This window comes from Psilocybe cubensis, chromosome 8, assembly GCF_017499595.1.
Source record: "Psilocybe cubensis strain MGC-MH-2018 chromosome 8, whole genome shotgun sequence".
In the NCBI taxonomy this organism is placed as follows: Eukaryota; Fungi; Basidiomycota; class Agaricomycetes; order Agaricales; family Agrocybaceae; genus Psilocybe; species Psilocybe cubensis.
In genome coordinates, this window is record NC_063006.1 from 2,298,708 (window position 1) to 2,315,740 (window position 17,033).

General features: G+C 47.1%; 6 protein-coding genes across 6 annotated transcripts; 2 read left to right on the forward strand and 4 right to left on the reverse strand.

The window, feature by feature from the left end:
* Window positions 1-165: 165 nt before the first annotated feature.
* Window positions 166-2,925, reverse strand: JR316_0009235 (Transcriptional repressor rco-1; the record flags this gene model as incomplete). Its single annotated transcript, XM_047894940.1, has 9 exons — window positions 166-191; window positions 271-342; window positions 500-632; window positions 714-1,232; window positions 1,325-1,436; window positions 1,728-2,046; window positions 2,155-2,580; window positions 2,666-2,825; window positions 2,899-2,925. 9 exons carry the CDS (start codon window positions 2,923-2,925, stop codon window positions 166-168), a joined length of 1,794 nt encoding a protein of 597 aa, XP_047746399.1.
* Window positions 2,926-6,934: 4,009 nt separating this feature from the next.
* On the reverse strand, window positions 6,935-8,429 carry JR316_0009236 (glycosylphosphatidylinositol anchor biosynthesis; the record flags this gene model as incomplete). Its single annotated transcript, XM_047894941.1, has 7 exons — window positions 6,935-7,273; window positions 7,343-7,453; window positions 7,509-7,626; window positions 7,679-7,853; window positions 7,903-8,108; window positions 8,159-8,181; window positions 8,232-8,429. 7 exons carry the CDS (start codon window positions 8,427-8,429, stop codon window positions 6,935-6,937), a joined length of 1,170 nt encoding a protein of 389 aa, XP_047746400.1.
* A 159-nt stretch (window positions 8,430-8,588) lies between these two features.
* JR316_0009237 (Meiotically up-regulated gene 151 protein) lies at window positions 8,589-9,902 on the forward strand (the record flags this gene model as incomplete). Its single annotated transcript, XM_047894942.1, has 5 exons — window positions 8,589-8,723; window positions 8,796-8,835; window positions 8,903-9,222; window positions 9,276-9,486; window positions 9,712-9,902. 5 exons carry the CDS (start codon window positions 8,589-8,591, stop codon window positions 9,900-9,902), a joined length of 897 nt encoding a protein of 298 aa, XP_047746401.1.
* A 410-nt stretch (window positions 9,903-10,312) lies between these two features.
* JR316_0009238 (L-amino acid amidase) lies at window positions 10,313-11,368 on the reverse strand (the record flags this gene model as incomplete). The annotated part of the gene is made up of 3 exons (XM_047894943.1): window positions 10,313-10,387; window positions 10,447-10,624; window positions 10,689-11,368. 3 exons carry the CDS (start codon window positions 11,366-11,368, stop codon window positions 10,313-10,315), a joined length of 933 nt encoding a protein of 310 aa, XP_047746402.1.
* Window positions 11,369-13,476: 2,108 nt separating this feature from the next.
* On the forward strand, window positions 13,477-14,183 carry JR316_0009239 (uncharacterized protein; the record flags this gene model as incomplete). Its single annotated transcript, XM_047894944.1, has 5 exons — window positions 13,477-13,496; window positions 13,550-13,667; window positions 13,729-13,789; window positions 13,879-13,999; window positions 14,054-14,183. The coding sequence occupies 5 exons, from the start codon at window positions 13,477-13,479 to the stop codon at window positions 14,181-14,183; spliced, it is 450 nt and encodes a 149-aa protein (XP_047746403.1).
* A 640-nt stretch (window positions 14,184-14,823) lies between these two features.
* On the reverse strand, window positions 14,824-15,375 carry JR316_0009240 (uncharacterized protein; the record flags this gene model as incomplete). Its single annotated transcript, XM_047894945.1, has 2 exons — window positions 14,824-15,089; window positions 15,147-15,375. 2 exons carry the CDS (start codon window positions 15,373-15,375, stop codon window positions 14,824-14,826), a joined length of 495 nt encoding a protein of 164 aa, XP_047746404.1.
* Window positions 15,376-17,033: the final 1,658 nt, after the last annotated feature.

Genomic DNA, 17,033 nt, shown 5'->3' on the forward strand with positions numbered 1-17,033 from the left:
CTGTAGGTGATGATTAGGAGCCCTGTCATGTAGAATTCGGACCCCGCAGAGCAAGGAGCAAGCAGTTAGTAAGAGGTGGTAGGGGTATAATGTGTAGAGTATAATAAATCGTGAGTAATGCGTGAATTAGGAATTTAAAACAAATGGAACGAAAGCGCCCGGCCGTCATGATGGAGTAGTGGAATACGTCCCTACAAAAAAGGGTAAGATTAAGTCAGAAAGGGAACTTTTTTTTTTAGAAAAAAAATGGATTTTGCTTAAAAAACTTACAAATTCTCGCTGTGTTGTCACCACTGCCAGTAGCGAACATACCTCCAAGGGGATTCATGTTTAACGATATGACTGGATAAATTACGTTTTTAGTGTTGTTAGCATTAGTGTGAGTGGATAGTGGATAGTGGATATTATTTTAGGCGGAGCTGTCGCGTAGATACTACGCGCGTGCGTGCGTGCGTGCGAGAGTGGTAGTGAGAGAGAGGAGGGAGGGAGAGAGACGTACCAGAGTTTTTGTGGCCCTGCAAGGTTAGTTGCAAGGTGGCGGATTTGAGGTCCCAAAAGTGGACGGTGCGATCTTTGGACCCTGAGACGACCCATCGGTTGTCGCTTGACACGCATACCGCAAGCACGTAGTCCTGGAATCGGGGAGAGGGCGGTGAGACAATCATTCAATACATTCAAGTACTTAAAATGCAATACAAAAAATTGACACAGACCTTGTGGCCGACGTAGTTGATGGTGCAGGCTGAGGGCGGGTGAGCGGGTATGCTGATGCCCGACTGCGGATCTGGCTTCACGCGGTTGGCAAAGGCGGCGACGAGGTGGCTGATGTCCCAGTACTTGAGCGTCTTGTCGAGGCTGGCGCTGAGAATGCCCTTGCCGTCCGCGGAGAACGCGACGCTGTAGACGCTGTTGCCGTGGCCGCGCAGACGCTCGAGCAGTGTGCCCGTGGCGACGTCCCAGACGCGCACGGGGCTGTCGAGCGTGCCGGTTGCAACGAGCGAGCCGTCCGGCGAGATGGCGACGGAGGTCACGCCCGCGTCGTTACTCAGAGTGTCGGTATCGGAGATTGTGATGGTCTGTGAGGTGTTGTTGGTGATATTCCAGATCCGCATTGTGCGGTCGCCTGAGCCGGAGACGATGTATCGCCCGTCGGGCGAGAAGTCGAGCGAGTAGATTTCCTGCGTGTGCCCCTCGAGGCGGTGGAGGACGAGCCTCTTTGCGATGTCCCAGACCTAGATAGATCACAGAGGGGGGGTGTGGTGTGAAAGTATAACGTCAATGAGCTTGTGTTGTGCTGGGTGAAGTGTAATGGGAATTGGCTAACTCTAACAATACAATCTTCTGCACCTGTCGCGAGGTACTTGCCGTCGGGGCTAAAACGCACGCTCCGAATGTACAAGTCTTTCTCGGGGCGAGCCGTCTCGTCTGCAAGAACGCTGCGGTTGGATTAAAGATATGTGAGGGACCCTGGATTGGAAAGGATAAAAGTAGACTTTGACTGAGCCACTTACCAAACTTTTATGCCGGATTGGACGTCATAAATCTGCGCAGTCCTGTTACAGCCCGTGGCCAAGTACTTGCCATCAAACGAAAACTGGACACAACAGACCACGCTACTTTTCGGTAAGTTTCGCGTTTCAAACGGCCCAAACGGACAAAAAAGAAGAAAGAAAAAAAGGGAAGGAAGGAAGGAAGGAGTGTAAGGTGAAAAAAGGCATTAAACTCACGTGTCGTGCGAAAAGGTGTGTACCAGATTGACGTCGAGCGTCTTTCTTACTTTCGGATTGTAGAGTGCAAACCAATCTGAACCAAACCTCTTGAACTCGGGGGGTAGGGTGTCCGGATTGAGGCTATTGAAGACAGGATTAGGGGGATTGGGGTTTATGGGTGGGAGCGCCGAGGTACTGGGACCAGGCTGTCCCTCCTGTCCCGGGAAGCGATAATACCCTATAGAATCGTTATATGATGACGACTGAGGCTTGACGCCAGATGGCGCAGATGACGATGAATGATAAGACTGCGGGCCCATCGGCGGTGGATACATATCTGCAAGAGAGAGAGAGAGGAAAAAATAGTGCCATCAGACAGACGTTTTAGCGCTTCAAGAAATGATGGACAAGGTCAACAAAGGAAGAAAGGAAGAAAATGATATACCCAGTTGGTTCTCCCTCCGTGCCTTGCGTCTTTTAGACTCGCGCTGATCAGAGTCGGGTTGGTCCCTTTCAGAGGACCTGGCTCTGCTAAGCTTTGTATGCTGCTCCATCGGCGTGCGCTCGCCTGGTGGGGGGAGCCCTCGACTCATGGGCCGTTTGTCTAGTTGATAGTAGGTTTCATGTTGGCTCGTACTCGTGAGCCTGGGTGATGCCTCCGAAACGCCGGGGCCGCGGGGACGACCCGAAAATCCGGGTGCTGGTGTGGATTGGTGCGGCGGAGGAGCAGCAGCAGCAGATTGTATCGCCACGGTCTCTGACCGCAGACGGTGTAATTCCTCCTCGTACTGCTGACGGATCCTCGTGTGCTCTTCTTCCAAGTCAAACAAGGACTTTCGGATCGTGTTGAGCTCAGCAATTTGGGCGTTTACTAGTAGCATGGGTGGCGCATTGTAGAATCACGTTATGCATTTAATTTTTGTTGGGTTTTGGACAGGTGAAAGACGACAACTCACGCTTTGCCTCCATTTCCTCCTTTTCTCTGCGTACCCGCGCAAGGTCTGTCTGTAGTGAATCAAATTGACGCCTGATTGCGTCGAGCGGATCGGCGATGGAAAAGGTGGGATGGACTGGGGGTGGGGGATCCTGGGCGGTGGATGTGCGTACACCAGTAGGCTGCATAGGACGATGCTAGGAGAGAACAGCGGGGTGAGGGGTTGGATGGAAAAAATATTGGACGACAACATACGTTGTAGACTGAGCTGGAGGAGGACATGGTCGGTGTGGGGGAGGGGCTACTGGGGATTGGCAGCTGGATACGGGGTGAGTATGGAAGCAAAAGCGCGTGCTGAAGAAGAGGTAGAGGAGAATCGGTTCTTAGATTTCATTCGGTAGTAAATATATAGGGACGAATGAAATTGCCGGAGATGTAACAGATGAGATCTATCTGGAAGATGCCATCCAGGTTTGTTGCGTGGCTTTGTCCCCTTTGTCCAGCCGCCGGATATAAATTGGAGACAAACATGGCCAGGTACAGCCTTTCTTTCTTTTCATAGCATCCATGTCATTCTCTCTCCAGATTCTAGGAGAATATACGACTCACTGCACGGCGGTTCTAATTAGGTTGCCGGCAACTGAAATCCGTCGTATTCGGCAAAATGGAAAGATGCCAGGACTTACAAAAGGAAGCTTTTCTTAAAATCCTTGGGTCTTCGGGGGACTCCGTCTTATTCCTGATGATCTGATCCACCTTCAATCTCATCTCCGCCACTCTCAATGCACTTTCACCCCCAACTCATCCTTGCTTTATGCTCCTAGTCTAGCCAGCGCTGCATCCACCACCCACTTGAACCCAGACAATCATCGCCTTCCATCTTCACCAACACCCCTATTTGGCAACACATCTTGCGCCGAATTGCCTGACGTACTATTACAAATGGTGCCTTATATCTGCATCGGCTAATGTGCGATCTGGTGTGGGATCATTTCCAGATCTCCGAGCACTGCAAGTCCCGGAGGTCGAACTGAGGTATATAGCCAGTGGTATTGCGATCGCGTATAATAAATATAGCAGTGTCAGAGTCGATCTTCTCCATTGCAGGCGTAGTAGTATGCTAGTACTCCATCATGCAAGTTTCGGAAAAGGCACCAGACAAGACGGACCGCAACGGGCTCGGCCATTGAAAGGCATTTCCCATTCATATCATTACCGTAATAACAAGACCGTCTGAAGCTAACCGCAAAATAAAGGGTTAAACGAGACCAAGAAAGCCTGTCATGGCCTCCTTTTCGATTCTGTCAAAGTCAAAGAGATATTACTGCTGCATAAGCATAAGAATATGTATGTAACGTATATTTCAGCCTCCGAACGTTCTCAGAAACGTATGGAGCACCTATCATGCAAACTTATGGATGGGCATATCATGTAAGTATTTTGCTGATCATGACAAGTGAACGCACCCCTGCACTCAAGTCAAGTTTACTTTTGGAATGCCGGGAATTACCATGTCTAGTCTTTTCATGTATTTGCGGCCGAGGCGATTGCCTGCAGACCCCATCAGCATTGATATTTCCGTGTTTTTCCACACACACACACATGTCCACTGGCTCTGGGTTGTTCCTAATTCCACCGTCGACGTCGCTATTAACAAGTCTTCCTTTGCTCATGAAAAAAAGAATTAATCCTGTCCGAGTTCTAAATGTCCCCCTTTTGACATATGCAAGACAGTTGTAGCTCGTGGAGCAGTCCGCTAGAATCATGTCAGGTCAGGTCGGAACAAAACCGTGAGGCAGATCCCATACATCGCCTGCGCGTGCCGAGCATGAAGGGTTTATTGGCCGTTGTACAATGTAAGTAATCATTATGTATGCCTTCAATTAGTTATTACTATTTAGCGACTGAAACCTCCCTCCGCGCGGGGTAAAAAAAGAGACAACAATTGTACGGAATTCCCGAATCTCATGACCAATGTCCGTGAGAGAATCCTAACCAATCAAGGTTTTCACTGTTCTGAATGACCCAACCGATGGCTTCCCAAGCGTCATGGAGCTATATTTACCGCAAGGACTCACGGATCGCTTTTTTTATTTGTTGTTTTTTTTTATAAAAAGAACTCTAGCAAATAAGGCATCCCATCGTGGTTTCCCAAATTGAGCCAAAAAGGATGTTGGGGTATGTAAGCGAAAAGGCGACTATCCCACTCTTCGGGGTTTTAGCATTTATGGGAGAGACTGGAGGAAGCATCATCATCATGATCATTTGAATTGTAGCCGTCCATTTTTCTGTCAGGTTTGGGTTGGGTAAGGTGTCGACATTTGTATACGATTAATTAATATCACACCGCCCGACCATGATACGTATTGGAGAATTGAGATGCACCAGATGCGATCCCCCAGCGATGCATATGATGATGGGAGACCATGGCAGGACCTGGGTTAGGCAAGGGGATACCTCGAGGGAGGGGCAGAGGGAGAGAGAGAGAGAGATATCGCTAGTGCAGGTCTAGGCGCACCTTCTAAGAGGTTATCCCTCTTCTGTATTGAACCCACGATGGGACTGGTACGACTATCCATGGCGCGATAAGTCGCTGATTTTCATAGGACGATAGGTTAGCACCGACTCGGATGGCAGGCAGGCAGGCAGGCAGGCGGCAAGGCTTCTTCCTTCTTTCCTTGTAAACTGGCACACGTTCCGTTTCGCCCCCACCTGGGTTGTGGCACCGATATTTAGGAAAAGGGCACGAGCACGAGCAACAAAAATCCAAAATCCAATCCGGAGATGGAGGATCTTTACTTAACTGGCCCACCTATAAATATCGACTTTGAGAGATTCCCCCAAGTCGAGCTCAAATCTGATTCGTGGTATTTATTATCTATCGGTATCGACGTGGTGGTTGGAAGAGTAATTAAAGCATAACCCACTGCACAGCTACGACTCCGTAGTCTCGGTTGACAGATAATTCTTAGGCCCAAGAGCGCGGATTTCTCCATCCACCCCCCACCCCTCTCCCATCCACTCCCTCCTTCCCCCTGGGTGACCATATGTGCTGTAATGATAAGAACTCAGATTGACATCTGCCCGCCTCCACCGCAGTGCGATTAATATAAGACACGACGTACCATGGACATTGGAGCCAAGTGCATGCATAGTCCTAATCGACAGCTACTACTATCAGTCATGACCTGCCTCAATAGGGGGAAGGAGCCAGCCAACTCTATACCTTCATTCCGGGTACTCGGGCGTCAAGGATTCTTAAAAAAAAACAGAAGAAACGGCGTTCCAAAGAGCCCCAAAAGCAGCCAAGGGAGAGGTTCTAGCAGGGACCCCGGGCCCGCTCACTTCACAAGAATAAGCACAGACGCACTGTGTCCTGACCTTGACGGAAAAGCAAAAGAAAAAAAAGTAACATGAAAGAGAGTGGGTTCTGAACCCCCAGAACCACGTTGTGCCGTGCCTTCTTTGTTTTTTTTACGCAAAGTCGGTTTTTTCCTCCGAGGAGTACTTATATAAATGCTCGAAGTGGGACGAAAGCGCTTCGACCGGATGTAGTTCTCTTGTTCTGCGGAATTGACCCCACGGTTCGACATCGAAAGGGAGCTTTTTATTTTTCTGTGAGGGGAGGGGGGGGTGAATTGATATGCAGATAGATAGATAAATAGATAGATGGATAGATGGATGGATGGATAGCGAGATTCGAGATCCGACATATCGTTAGGGTGCTTCATTTGTTTTCTATCCTGACAGAAACGGGCTTGCTTAAATCACAAGACCGAGCTAAAATGAGTGTTTCTTATCAAAATGTGTCAGAAAAAAAAGCTTAGGCATGCTGTTTTGAACCTGATTCCTGGGCGGAAACAGGATGGCTTTAGCCTTTACGGCGTCAGTTTTCATTTCACGCCTGCATGACCAATGACCCATAGTGAATTTGTGAAAAAAGGGAAAAAAAAGAACGTCGAATTCGATTTTGGGTTAAAGCGGGCGAATCTAAAACATGTTGGAGGCCTGTTAGAGGGATTGGAACAGGGTGCCAAGATGAAGAGATAAAAAGATGAGCTGTGACTTGGACTAGCGACAGCTCGCCGACATATACACCGGGCCCATAGGACATCGCTTAGAAACGCCTGATAGGTGGAACTTGATGTAGACTGTGGGGCCAGCAGGGACGGCAACAATATTTTTCGACCTAATAGTTTTCCTCGATTATCAATTACATAAGTAACCTTTTAACTTACAAATAGTACACATGGGCAAGGGGGAAATGTTTCTCGACGACAACCGTGAAAAGTCACTGTTTCAGGGCAATCCATCCCACTAGGACACCGATGAGCGCAACGGAACCCCATGCCCGTGCGGTTTTCCAATCTCGGGCCGGAGTCAGGTTGAAGTTCTGCAATTGGGATTGCGGCCTGGGTGATGCTGATGCAGCTGGTTTGGGAGAATCCTGCACGGTGCCTTGGGTCTCATTCACCGAAATCAATGGAGCTACGTCATGAGGCGACATCACCTCGACCTGGGCCACGCCGCCAAAGAAGTCTGTGATTCGCGTGTGTTCCAAGGGTCGGTTGAAGAGATCGCTACGGACGCCTGGGTGAGAGTTGATCTTGGTCACGTCGAATGAATCAAACTATTTGCATTAGTACATATTAAGCTTTTCAGCAAGGCCTGGCTGAATGGAGAAGTGAAAAAAACATACGAGCTCCTGCATGGACAGCTGGCTGGTTTTGTTGATCTTCTCCATAAATTCGAGGGTATAATGGGTGAACGCATCGATGACGGCCACACCAATGTCATTGTCGTTGGCATGCTGTTGGTAGTAGGTCAGGTTTGCGTTGGTCTCGGACGGAGGGTAAGAGACGTACGGAATATGAGTTTTCTCCGAGTTGAGAGGATCCTGCAGCCAGAATGTTGGGCGAGTACAGCTTTGAATACATTGTATTGGCTTGACATGTATCAATCATAAAGAATATCTCATTATATCTGCGAGAACGCTATTAATGTGGAGCCCAGAGATCTTTGAGAACCACGGCACCTTTTCTTTTGATACATCTGTTCAAAAGCATCTGCGACGTCAAACGCACTGATCTCTTCGTTGTCCTGGAACTTCAAGAACTCGTTTCCTCCGTGCCCCGTCATGTACACGAAAATGTTCGAACGTTCATCGCTCAGCAATCTTTTCGAACGCGGTACCGAGGCGTCCATGCGACCTAACCTGATATAAGACATGACGCACTCCGTTTCGAATATGATGCATACCGGTTAGAACGCGGATAAAATTCTCCACGGTAACCTCGTAGCCATGATAATCAACCTCAATGTTATCTCCGTACAAGTCTAGCTGACGCCCGGGATTGGCGTAAACACTTCCTGGAAACTTGTTTCTGGAGTTGCATGACGCATCGTCGGCCAACATGAGAATGATATTGGAGTCTGGGATACCCAGTCGTTTGACAGTGCGATACCTGAATAACATTTGAGCATACAACACGTTAAAGACATGGAGCTTACTAACATCCCAAGGGCATTGGCCATATGCTGCAATGTGACGTTTAGCTTCGTGAAGAAGGACAAAGGTTGCTCCAAACCCTGTAGTTAAACCAGTAGCGCGATGAGCATACTAGAACTGCCCAGTTATTCGTGTGTGTGGATCCGCTTGGATTTGATGATGCCCCATTCTTGTCAAAGAAGTCTTTGACTAATCTTTCCTGAGTATCGCTAGAATATACACCCCAAGCCCAGCTTGAGAGGCATAGAAGGAACTGAAATAAAGATAAGAGAAGCATGACTCTCCCTAGAGCTGGCTGTACTCTTGATAGTTGTGAACAGTGACAGTGGTTAGTGATGAAGAGTCTCGGGTATAGAGCCCCGCAGCCTGTCGGCGGAGTTCGAAGTCACGACTTGCTCACCAACTGCCACCACCTCAACCTTACACTTCTAAAAAAATGAACGGTCAGTACTTCACAACCTATCAATGGGCGTATCTAACTGCAATTTCAGGTCTGGTTTCCTACGATTACGATTCTCCAAGTGATTCAGAAGCTGTACCGTCGACCTCTAGCAACCCTCAAAACACCAATGTGAGATCTTTCGTTGTTGTTCCTTTCCACAATAGTTTCCCTTTCGCTGGCATCCGTTTCCGCGTCGGATAGGATAAAACATCGATAGCTAGCTTGAAAAGCTCTTCTGAAGGTACGAAATGGCGCCTTCTGTCTTTGGTTGGGTTCGTCCGCTGATGCCAATCATTTTTTGCAATCAGGGAACCGACGGCTTCCAAAGTCTCAAGTCATCATTAAACGCCCTGCTATAAGCCATAAAACTCAACACCTACGCACCCATAACTCGGACGATCTCATCAGTAATGACCCGTCCAAAAAGGCAGGGCCATCGACAGAAGGTTCACCTATGGACATCAGTTCCTCGTCGAGTCGCCAACCATCCACTCGTCCAGGTCCCTCGGCAGAGCCTCAAGACGAGCTAGCACGCATCCGAGCTCTTCTACGGCCTAAACCCATACCAGGGGTCGAGAACTGGGGTATCCCTGCAGAGCCGACGGAGAAGTGTGAACCTGCTTTACAAGTCTGTCGTCATGCCTATATCTTCGTGACTATTTCACTGATTTCTGCATGAAGACACAATTCACCCGTTTCTCTTCTCTCAAAACCGACCCTAAGAATCCCAAACACTACAACGACTCTCTGATGTCCAACAGGTCTTTCCGAAATCCCCATTTATATACTCAGCTTGTTGACTGGGTTGACGTGGACGAACGGACGACGAACTTTCCAAAAGACATCTGGGATCCCAACGATGTCAAGCCTGAATGGTTCGCAAGTCAAATTGGTATGTCTGCATTTTTGCTTCGTCAAGAATCTAATTCATGCCATTCTGTTTACCCTCTCTCGCCGCTCTTTCCCACCTTTCACCGAAAACGACCTACACCCTCATCGATGTGGACTATCTCACTTTCTTTTCCTCTTTATCTTTTATGCTCGCTCCTGCTGTGTGCTTCTGCTTGGTTTCTGTTACGTCCATTGGGCTGCAAATCTTGGGTCCGCCAATTCGAAGCTGACGCTCAGAAGGAGCGATCAGAAAAGCAGGCTGCGGCTCAAGCACCTGGAAAGCGAAGTCATATCGAGTTCTCTAGCTCAAAGGACAAAGCCCCGCCGCCCAAGAAAAGTCGGTTCCAGCCTTATGGATCGTCTGGCGTCAGTGGCGTGGCGAGCACAAGAGAAAGGCAGAAGACACGTTGGGGCTAGTAGTTCCTCACCGTACAGGTTCCTCGTGTTCAATTCAATCTATCCTCTTTCTGTTTAATACCCTTTCTCTTTCATGTTTAATCACGTTGGGCTGGATCAGTAGATCACATTGACAAGACCAAGACAAGACTATCGTAATCTAAAACTTTGTTTTTCATTCAAGTCGTCAAAGCAGGACATATTACAGCCTGTAATCAAAAGCAAGATGTTTTGATGAGAAGACATACGATTAAGTGCTCGTGTTACTTTGAAGATCTTAGGTGCGTTCGATTACTTTTCGATTGATATGGCAAACTAAATTGAATATTTGCAAGTGAGAATCTCGATGGATAGTGCACGTTCTATGCCCTTTCATCCTTTATGCCTTTCAATTTTCAGCCTCATTCCCTTGATAACTTCGTTGGTCACGCTTAATTGGTCAAGAAAGAGGTCACTGTTGCCATATATCTTTCCCTCTCTTCAAAATGAGCCAAGTGAGATGAGTCCTATGCCGGCCGCAAATGTCAATAAACAAGTGGTAAGGTTATGATAAAACAGGGCTTACCGCAAAAACAACCCATTTCACTTTGGGCAGAATATCAAAGAAAGGAGCGACGAGCTCTTCAGTGACTTCATCGTACCGTCCGTTCGTCAGGAGAGTTGGGACGTTGATCTTGTGTATTTGATCAACAACGGAATAGTTCTTCAGCGATCCCTGGATCTTAAACTCGGACGGCCCATTCCTGAGATGAAATACAAAATTTGTGAGTTTGTATCCTGAAAAAATGAACTGAAAAGCATATGCACATAGTCATGTATACCGTAGGATCTTTCGCGATCCAGGCAAAGCCATTTACGAGCTCTTGAGGCATGGGATCCATTCGGCACACATAACGGGCATTGAAGACGTCGCTCGCCGTCTTGTACTCGTCACTCTCTGTCGTCCCCGCCTCCTCATGCTTGGTCAACGTGTCTTGGACATCCTGAGGTAGCTGAGATCTCAGCTTCTCTTGCGATATGACTGTAGCAGGCATATCCGCAGGCCCAGAGGCAATGATGAGATGCTTCAATCCTTTCGGCTGGGTTATTGCATAGCTAGCGGCGAAAATGCCTCCCCAGGAATGGCCGAGGAGGTCAAAGTCGTCGGCGATGCCGAGATGCTGGAGGAGGTTGTTGAGCTCGTCGATGAAGAGCTGCACCGTCCAGAACGCCTCGTCTCCCATCTTTTCTGGAAGGTGCGTCGACAGGCCGTTGCCAATCTGATCGTAGAAGACCACAGGTATGGAGTGGGAGGCTGTGATATCTGAGAGGGGTGTGAGGTACTCATGGTTGACTCCTGGGCCGCCATGCAATGTGACCAGGGGCCGTTTCCCAGCGTTGAGGTCGCCGTATACTTTGTACCATGTCTTGCACTGCTTTCCGCCAGCAGCTGGGACATCGAATGGGGCCTCTCCTGTGGTAACTTTGAGAGAATCGTTAATGGACATGGCGCTTTCCGTTTAGTTACGATGACGATGGAGAATTTCAAGATAGGATAGCTGATCAAGCCTTTTAAGTCGCAACTCAATGTATCTAGACCTTTCTTAGATGATAATGCCCATGGTCAGCGCTACTTTTAGCTTTTGAGAAAGCGGTATGGAATTGCCGACTGGGTCCGCATGGAACAACGAACCGGAAGCAATGCTGAGGATTGAGGATACTTTGCAAGCCAGGTAGGACAGTGAGGACAGATATGACTGACAACACGTCTTGAGCCATAGCGTTACCAACTAAACTAGGTGTAAACTGGTATGCCTATGTTGGGGCGCTTATTTTTGGGTGCTTGCAGAACTTGATTTTGATTGGAGGTAATCTAACACGAGACTAGATATTCATCCAAATTAGGGGAATCAGCGACATTCCAAGTTGAGATTTATCACCTATCGTCACATATCTTCGCGCAGTATGATCGGTTTACAACGTTCAATGCATTAGCCCTCTTTTTCATCGTAGGAGGGAGTTAAGTGAATTGTACGCAAAACTGAGATAGAAAGTCGATAACAACTTCCATAAACATTTTCCTTTCTTCAAGATCGAGATGTCCTTTGCGCACAGAATTTTCTATACAGTATGCATTGGTTGTCAACTACGGTGAAACAGAAATGATGGAAGCCGACCTCAGATTTGACCCCTTCACCCTGGATATAGCTTTTAAGTGCGGTGCGACGACAGCATCTGTCATCTCATCGTGGCTTCCGTTGTTCAGAAGCGTTGGAGCATTGATCAAGAGGTGTCATTAACAACGGTAGATGTTTCAGTGATTCAGTGATCTTGAGCTCCTGAAGGTCCTTTGCCAAAGATAATACTGACATGGTCATACACAGTGAAGGAGGAAGAGGAGGGGGATGTTCGATCCATCGATCCACCCAAAATTCAAGATCCATGAAAAATTGGCTATGGCATGAATTTAGAATAGTCGGCCACCGGTAGACATGTCTGTTTGTTTCACTGCTCGATATATTCCTTTGTATCTGTACGCTGTTGTCTCCGTGCTGCTTGGGTAATTCATGCACACATCGGAGGTTAGTTGGGATCGCAGTGCCTTTTGAAAATCGATAGTCGACGAGGTGTCTGCAGGCAAAAGCTTGAAGGACACTATTAAGTGCTTCAGACCCTACGGCTTCGTTATCGCAAAACTGTCAGCAAAGATAAAAATTCTCCGCCCAGGAGAGTCCGAGAAGGCCAAAATCTTCAACAATCCCCAGACCGTCATGTATATTGTTGAACTCCTTGATGCAAAGCTATGCTGTCCAGAATTTCGTGCCTCGCATTTTCTCCAGAAAGTGTGTGGAAAGCAGCCGATAGCAATCTGATTGCAACAGGAAAATAGAATACGAGACTGTGATGTATCTGAGAGAATATCGGGATAGTCTGAGTCGACTCCTACGCCACCGTGAAGAGCGACCAAGGGCTTTGTCCCAGAGCGGAGTTCACCAAAGATATTGTACCACGTTTTGGAGGGATCCCCAACAGATGGAATGTCCGAGGAAAAGATCTATCCGGTAGTTGTTTTTACAGACGCATGAGAAGATATACGGATAGTGAGTTGTTGCAAAGGAACATTTTGGTTGTGTGCAGGTCAAGATTGGTGCACAATATGAACGTGTTGGTTCGGTTGTATCTCCTCTGCCAGTACTAGTGTGGCAGTATACGATCTCCACAATTTTTAGGCCTTTTCGGCACATTGAAAGAGAGAGAGAGAGAGAGGCGATTGATCAACATTATGATCCTTCTAGAGTCGTCTTGATAGTATCATTTACCAATGGGTATGAGTATCAGCTAGGTGGCGAGTTAATATTGGTGCAATCTGATATACTAGGTCGGCCGCGTTAGCGCCCCTTGAACCTAAACATGCTTAGTCAGCAGGCATTTTAGACCGTGTACCTTTTGGTTTATCAAAGGGGTTACATGTTGGACGCGACCACATGCGCTCAGATAATAGGTGCATGAGAGTTTGACGGATACCCGAAGTAGAGCTCACAGGCTTGACCACGTCCACGTCGCGCTCTATTGCCAGCAGCCACCACTCTACTCCGAACTCTTCGACCCTTCCTCAATGTCGTACCGTAGCCCCTTGTAAGTTCATTGCGACCACCGTGCTGTATGATCTGGCATTGATTACCACACAGTGCTGTTGTGTTTCTCATCCATATTGCTTTGGAGATCCCTGTGGCCATCCAAGGCATCTGGTCACCTGCCAACTTGCCCTTCATTCAGCTGAATAACACTGCAGTCGTTCTACTCAAGGTTGGGCCAAATCAACCCCGACAAGCACCGGAACAATCACTAATTAGTTAATATTGGGCAGTTATACGCTTCTTTAGTCTTGGGGACATGTATTGCGTCACTGTTGGCATTCAATCTTCCTGGTACGTTGCACCAAGTCTGTCAACCCTGCACTTTGATTTCCTCCGTCCAAATTATTCCCCTTTTTTGACCCGCAATCCTTGTTACACAGATTTTCTTCCCGGGAAGCGTGCGTTGGCCATCGGGCTCACGGTATATCACACCGTTTGTTCTACCGTTCTCTACCAAGCACCCAGGTTCATTCCGCACAGTTTCGGTGCACTAGCAGAGTCGTAAGCCTTCCTTCCTTCCATCTTCAATACCTTATTCAAATATGACTTATATAGACTCAACATTACCCCTGAAGTTGTATGGGGTACTGCACACGGAATTGTCGGCCTCGCTATGATCGGCTGGTGGCAGGCTACTGTCCAACTTACCCAAATGGCTAGGGCAGCTAGCGCTCAACAAGGTTGAGAGATGCAGTCCCTGTAGAATTGCCCTAGTAGTCGGAGAAGGTCGCATTTTCACTCCCGTTAACCAGGAGCTCAGATCTGACGATGGCTCCCGTTTCATACGATACTGGTCATGTTGTGCTCGTATTGTAATTAATGTATGATTGTCCGAATATCAACAACAAAATCTGGTGCATAGAATAAATAAGTAATTGCTACAGTTGACTGCAAATAATTGAAGCATAAATGATACACAAATGCGAAATGAAAGAATGCAATGACACGAGGATAAAATGCATGGGTATTGGAAAAACAAAACGAATGAGAGTGTTCCATGAAAAGCAATCAGAGGCAGATGGAAACAATGATGAAGGAGAACAGTATGTGAACGATGCGAATAAAATGCAAGATCATCATGAACAAAATTACGTCGTAAGAAAATCAGTGAACAGCATGTCGTTGCCGCAAGAAGTCATCAAGTCGTCAAAAATCATGATAGTTGTCGAAGAAAAGCAAAGGATGACTGTTATGAGAAAGAAGGAGAGGTCCAAATAGGCAGAGTTGTTAGCATAACGAGATATGAAACGAAGAGCTAGCAAGCAAGTTTTAGGACACTGAACATCATAATCATTGCAAAGGGAGGACTTACCGAATGAAAATTGCTAGTCGAATACGCAAGCCACTTCTGATCTGCCAGAGCAATCCGTGGTGACAAAGAGAATCTCTCCAGGTCCATAGTGAATATTTCTTCTGGCGGGGTACAGCTTTAGTGTCCTAGAGCTGGCGACTTCGATGGTAACTAGCATCCCTAACTCTAGGGATAGAGCGAGAGCCTCGAGCATGATGCGAGGATTTGTGGTAAGATCAATTCCTAAAGAGGTTTCCATCACCATCTCATCCACCTCAACGTGGGCGACGGAAACTTTCTCTAGGAAAATCATCAGCTGGGGTGTAATGAGGCAGAATAGCTCGAATAGTAACTCACTAGGGGCGTCTCTGTACAGTTCAGACTCCCGCGCAGGAAGATAGATCCTCCAAGTCATCATGCGTTTTCCCCCCCGAGCATAAGGATCTGGAGAAGTGTAGACAAATGTTGCCTGTTGAATCCGAGAGGATTGGTCTGCCACGCAGAATTGCTCTCGGAATTCGTATGATTTGTAGGAGATTCGAGGGTTATCATAGCGATCCCAATGGAAAGGAAAGCCGCAAGGCATGTTGGATAGTTGATTCCTTTTCAAAAGGTTCCGTAGGTAGCATTTAATAGTGAGGTGGTCGTGATTATAAACCTGGTTGTAGAGTATTGTGTTGGGGGGTGGTTTGGGAAGGGCGGCATAAGGTGTAGAATAGCCGTAGTGTAGTGTTGGGATATTAGAAGGAGGATAACAAGTCATGGGTATAAGTTGATGCTGAATAGTTGAATAGCGGACCAGCCCCCTAATTGGCGTGAAAACAAGGTATTATATGAAGAAGAAGGTAGAACGAAATCTGCTCTAGAATTGCAGATACTAAGCTAAAACAACAGTCGGATAAGTAGAGAGAAGGAACAGAATCTAAAGGCAGCTCAACTCAATGCATAGTCGATGACTTTATAATGGCAACAAAGCTTCCCATTAGGTCATTGCAATCAGTTAGTCTTGCGTTTTGCTTCGCGACGCGTCGAAGACAAAAGATAGACAAGGTCAGACAAGGAGTTGCATCGTCGTCACGAAGAAACGTGGGTAGCGCTTCCAAACTGGTTTCTGGCTCCCATTGATAATAGAACATCACTTGTGGGCGTATAACACAAGAAGATCAAGAACAACAATAAACAAGGGGGAGGTCCCCGTTCGTGACACTGCTTTGGTGCTAGTTCGATATGCCGATGGCGAAATTGATGAGATTTGGATTCGGCACTGGGACGGCACCTTTCGAGGCACTTTAGCTTCGGCCAATCTCATTTTTTGTTTCTCACTGAAATAAGAGGTTCCATAGGCTATACGGAATCTGTCACGCTCTGACCCTTTGAGGAAATTGAATTAAAGTTTTCTAATAAAAGATTTCATCAGCCATACATAGCCGAACCCCCCGTAGTATCATGTTCGAGAGAAGTATTCAATACTCGAGTATCAACAATGATTTGGTTGCAATTAACAAACGAAAATTGGCCGAGCTGTCGCACTAAAGGGTACATATACCCGTGTGATGTCTTTTCCGGGTACATAATTGCGGATTTAATCGTGAAGAGAACTTTAACATCCATCCCAAGATCTTTTCATAGGGTTTCTAGCACACAGCATGCTATCGATCCAAGAATAGCTGAGGTCTTTCGGTTTACATGAATGTAAGTATGAGAGCGAATGACCCAGTGGAATGAAGATAATTTAGAGCGAAGCGGTGTGACCCGGTCAGATATCATTATTCATTAAGTATGAACAGCCCTCCTAGTCATCTTTGAGGCGCAGGCCTCGAACGAGTGTGTTTCATACATACTTTCGTATCAGTAAAGTGCTGGAACTGCGACGCTGTGAGGCATTGGACGATCTGTGATCCGTTTTACCAGCACGTTTTTCAAATTCATAAAGAAGTAGCCTTCAGGATCAAAGAGATAAAGTCTCTAAAGGTGACCGGAACAGGAAACTATGCGCAATAAGCGCCCCGGGATCGGAGATAAGTGAAGCATACTTGCTACCGCGCTTGATTTTTGACATTGTATGACAATAGCGCTTTAGAGAGTATGGATGGTGTCGTGTTTTGCCATGAGCGACTGTCAATTGAGGCTCCAATTTGTAGCGGAAATAACAGTTCATTTTAATTACAAAAAAGTGCAGAGCGACACCATCTGATCAGAAAATTTGCATGGCAAAATTTGATCCTTTGAACGGAAAACATGGCT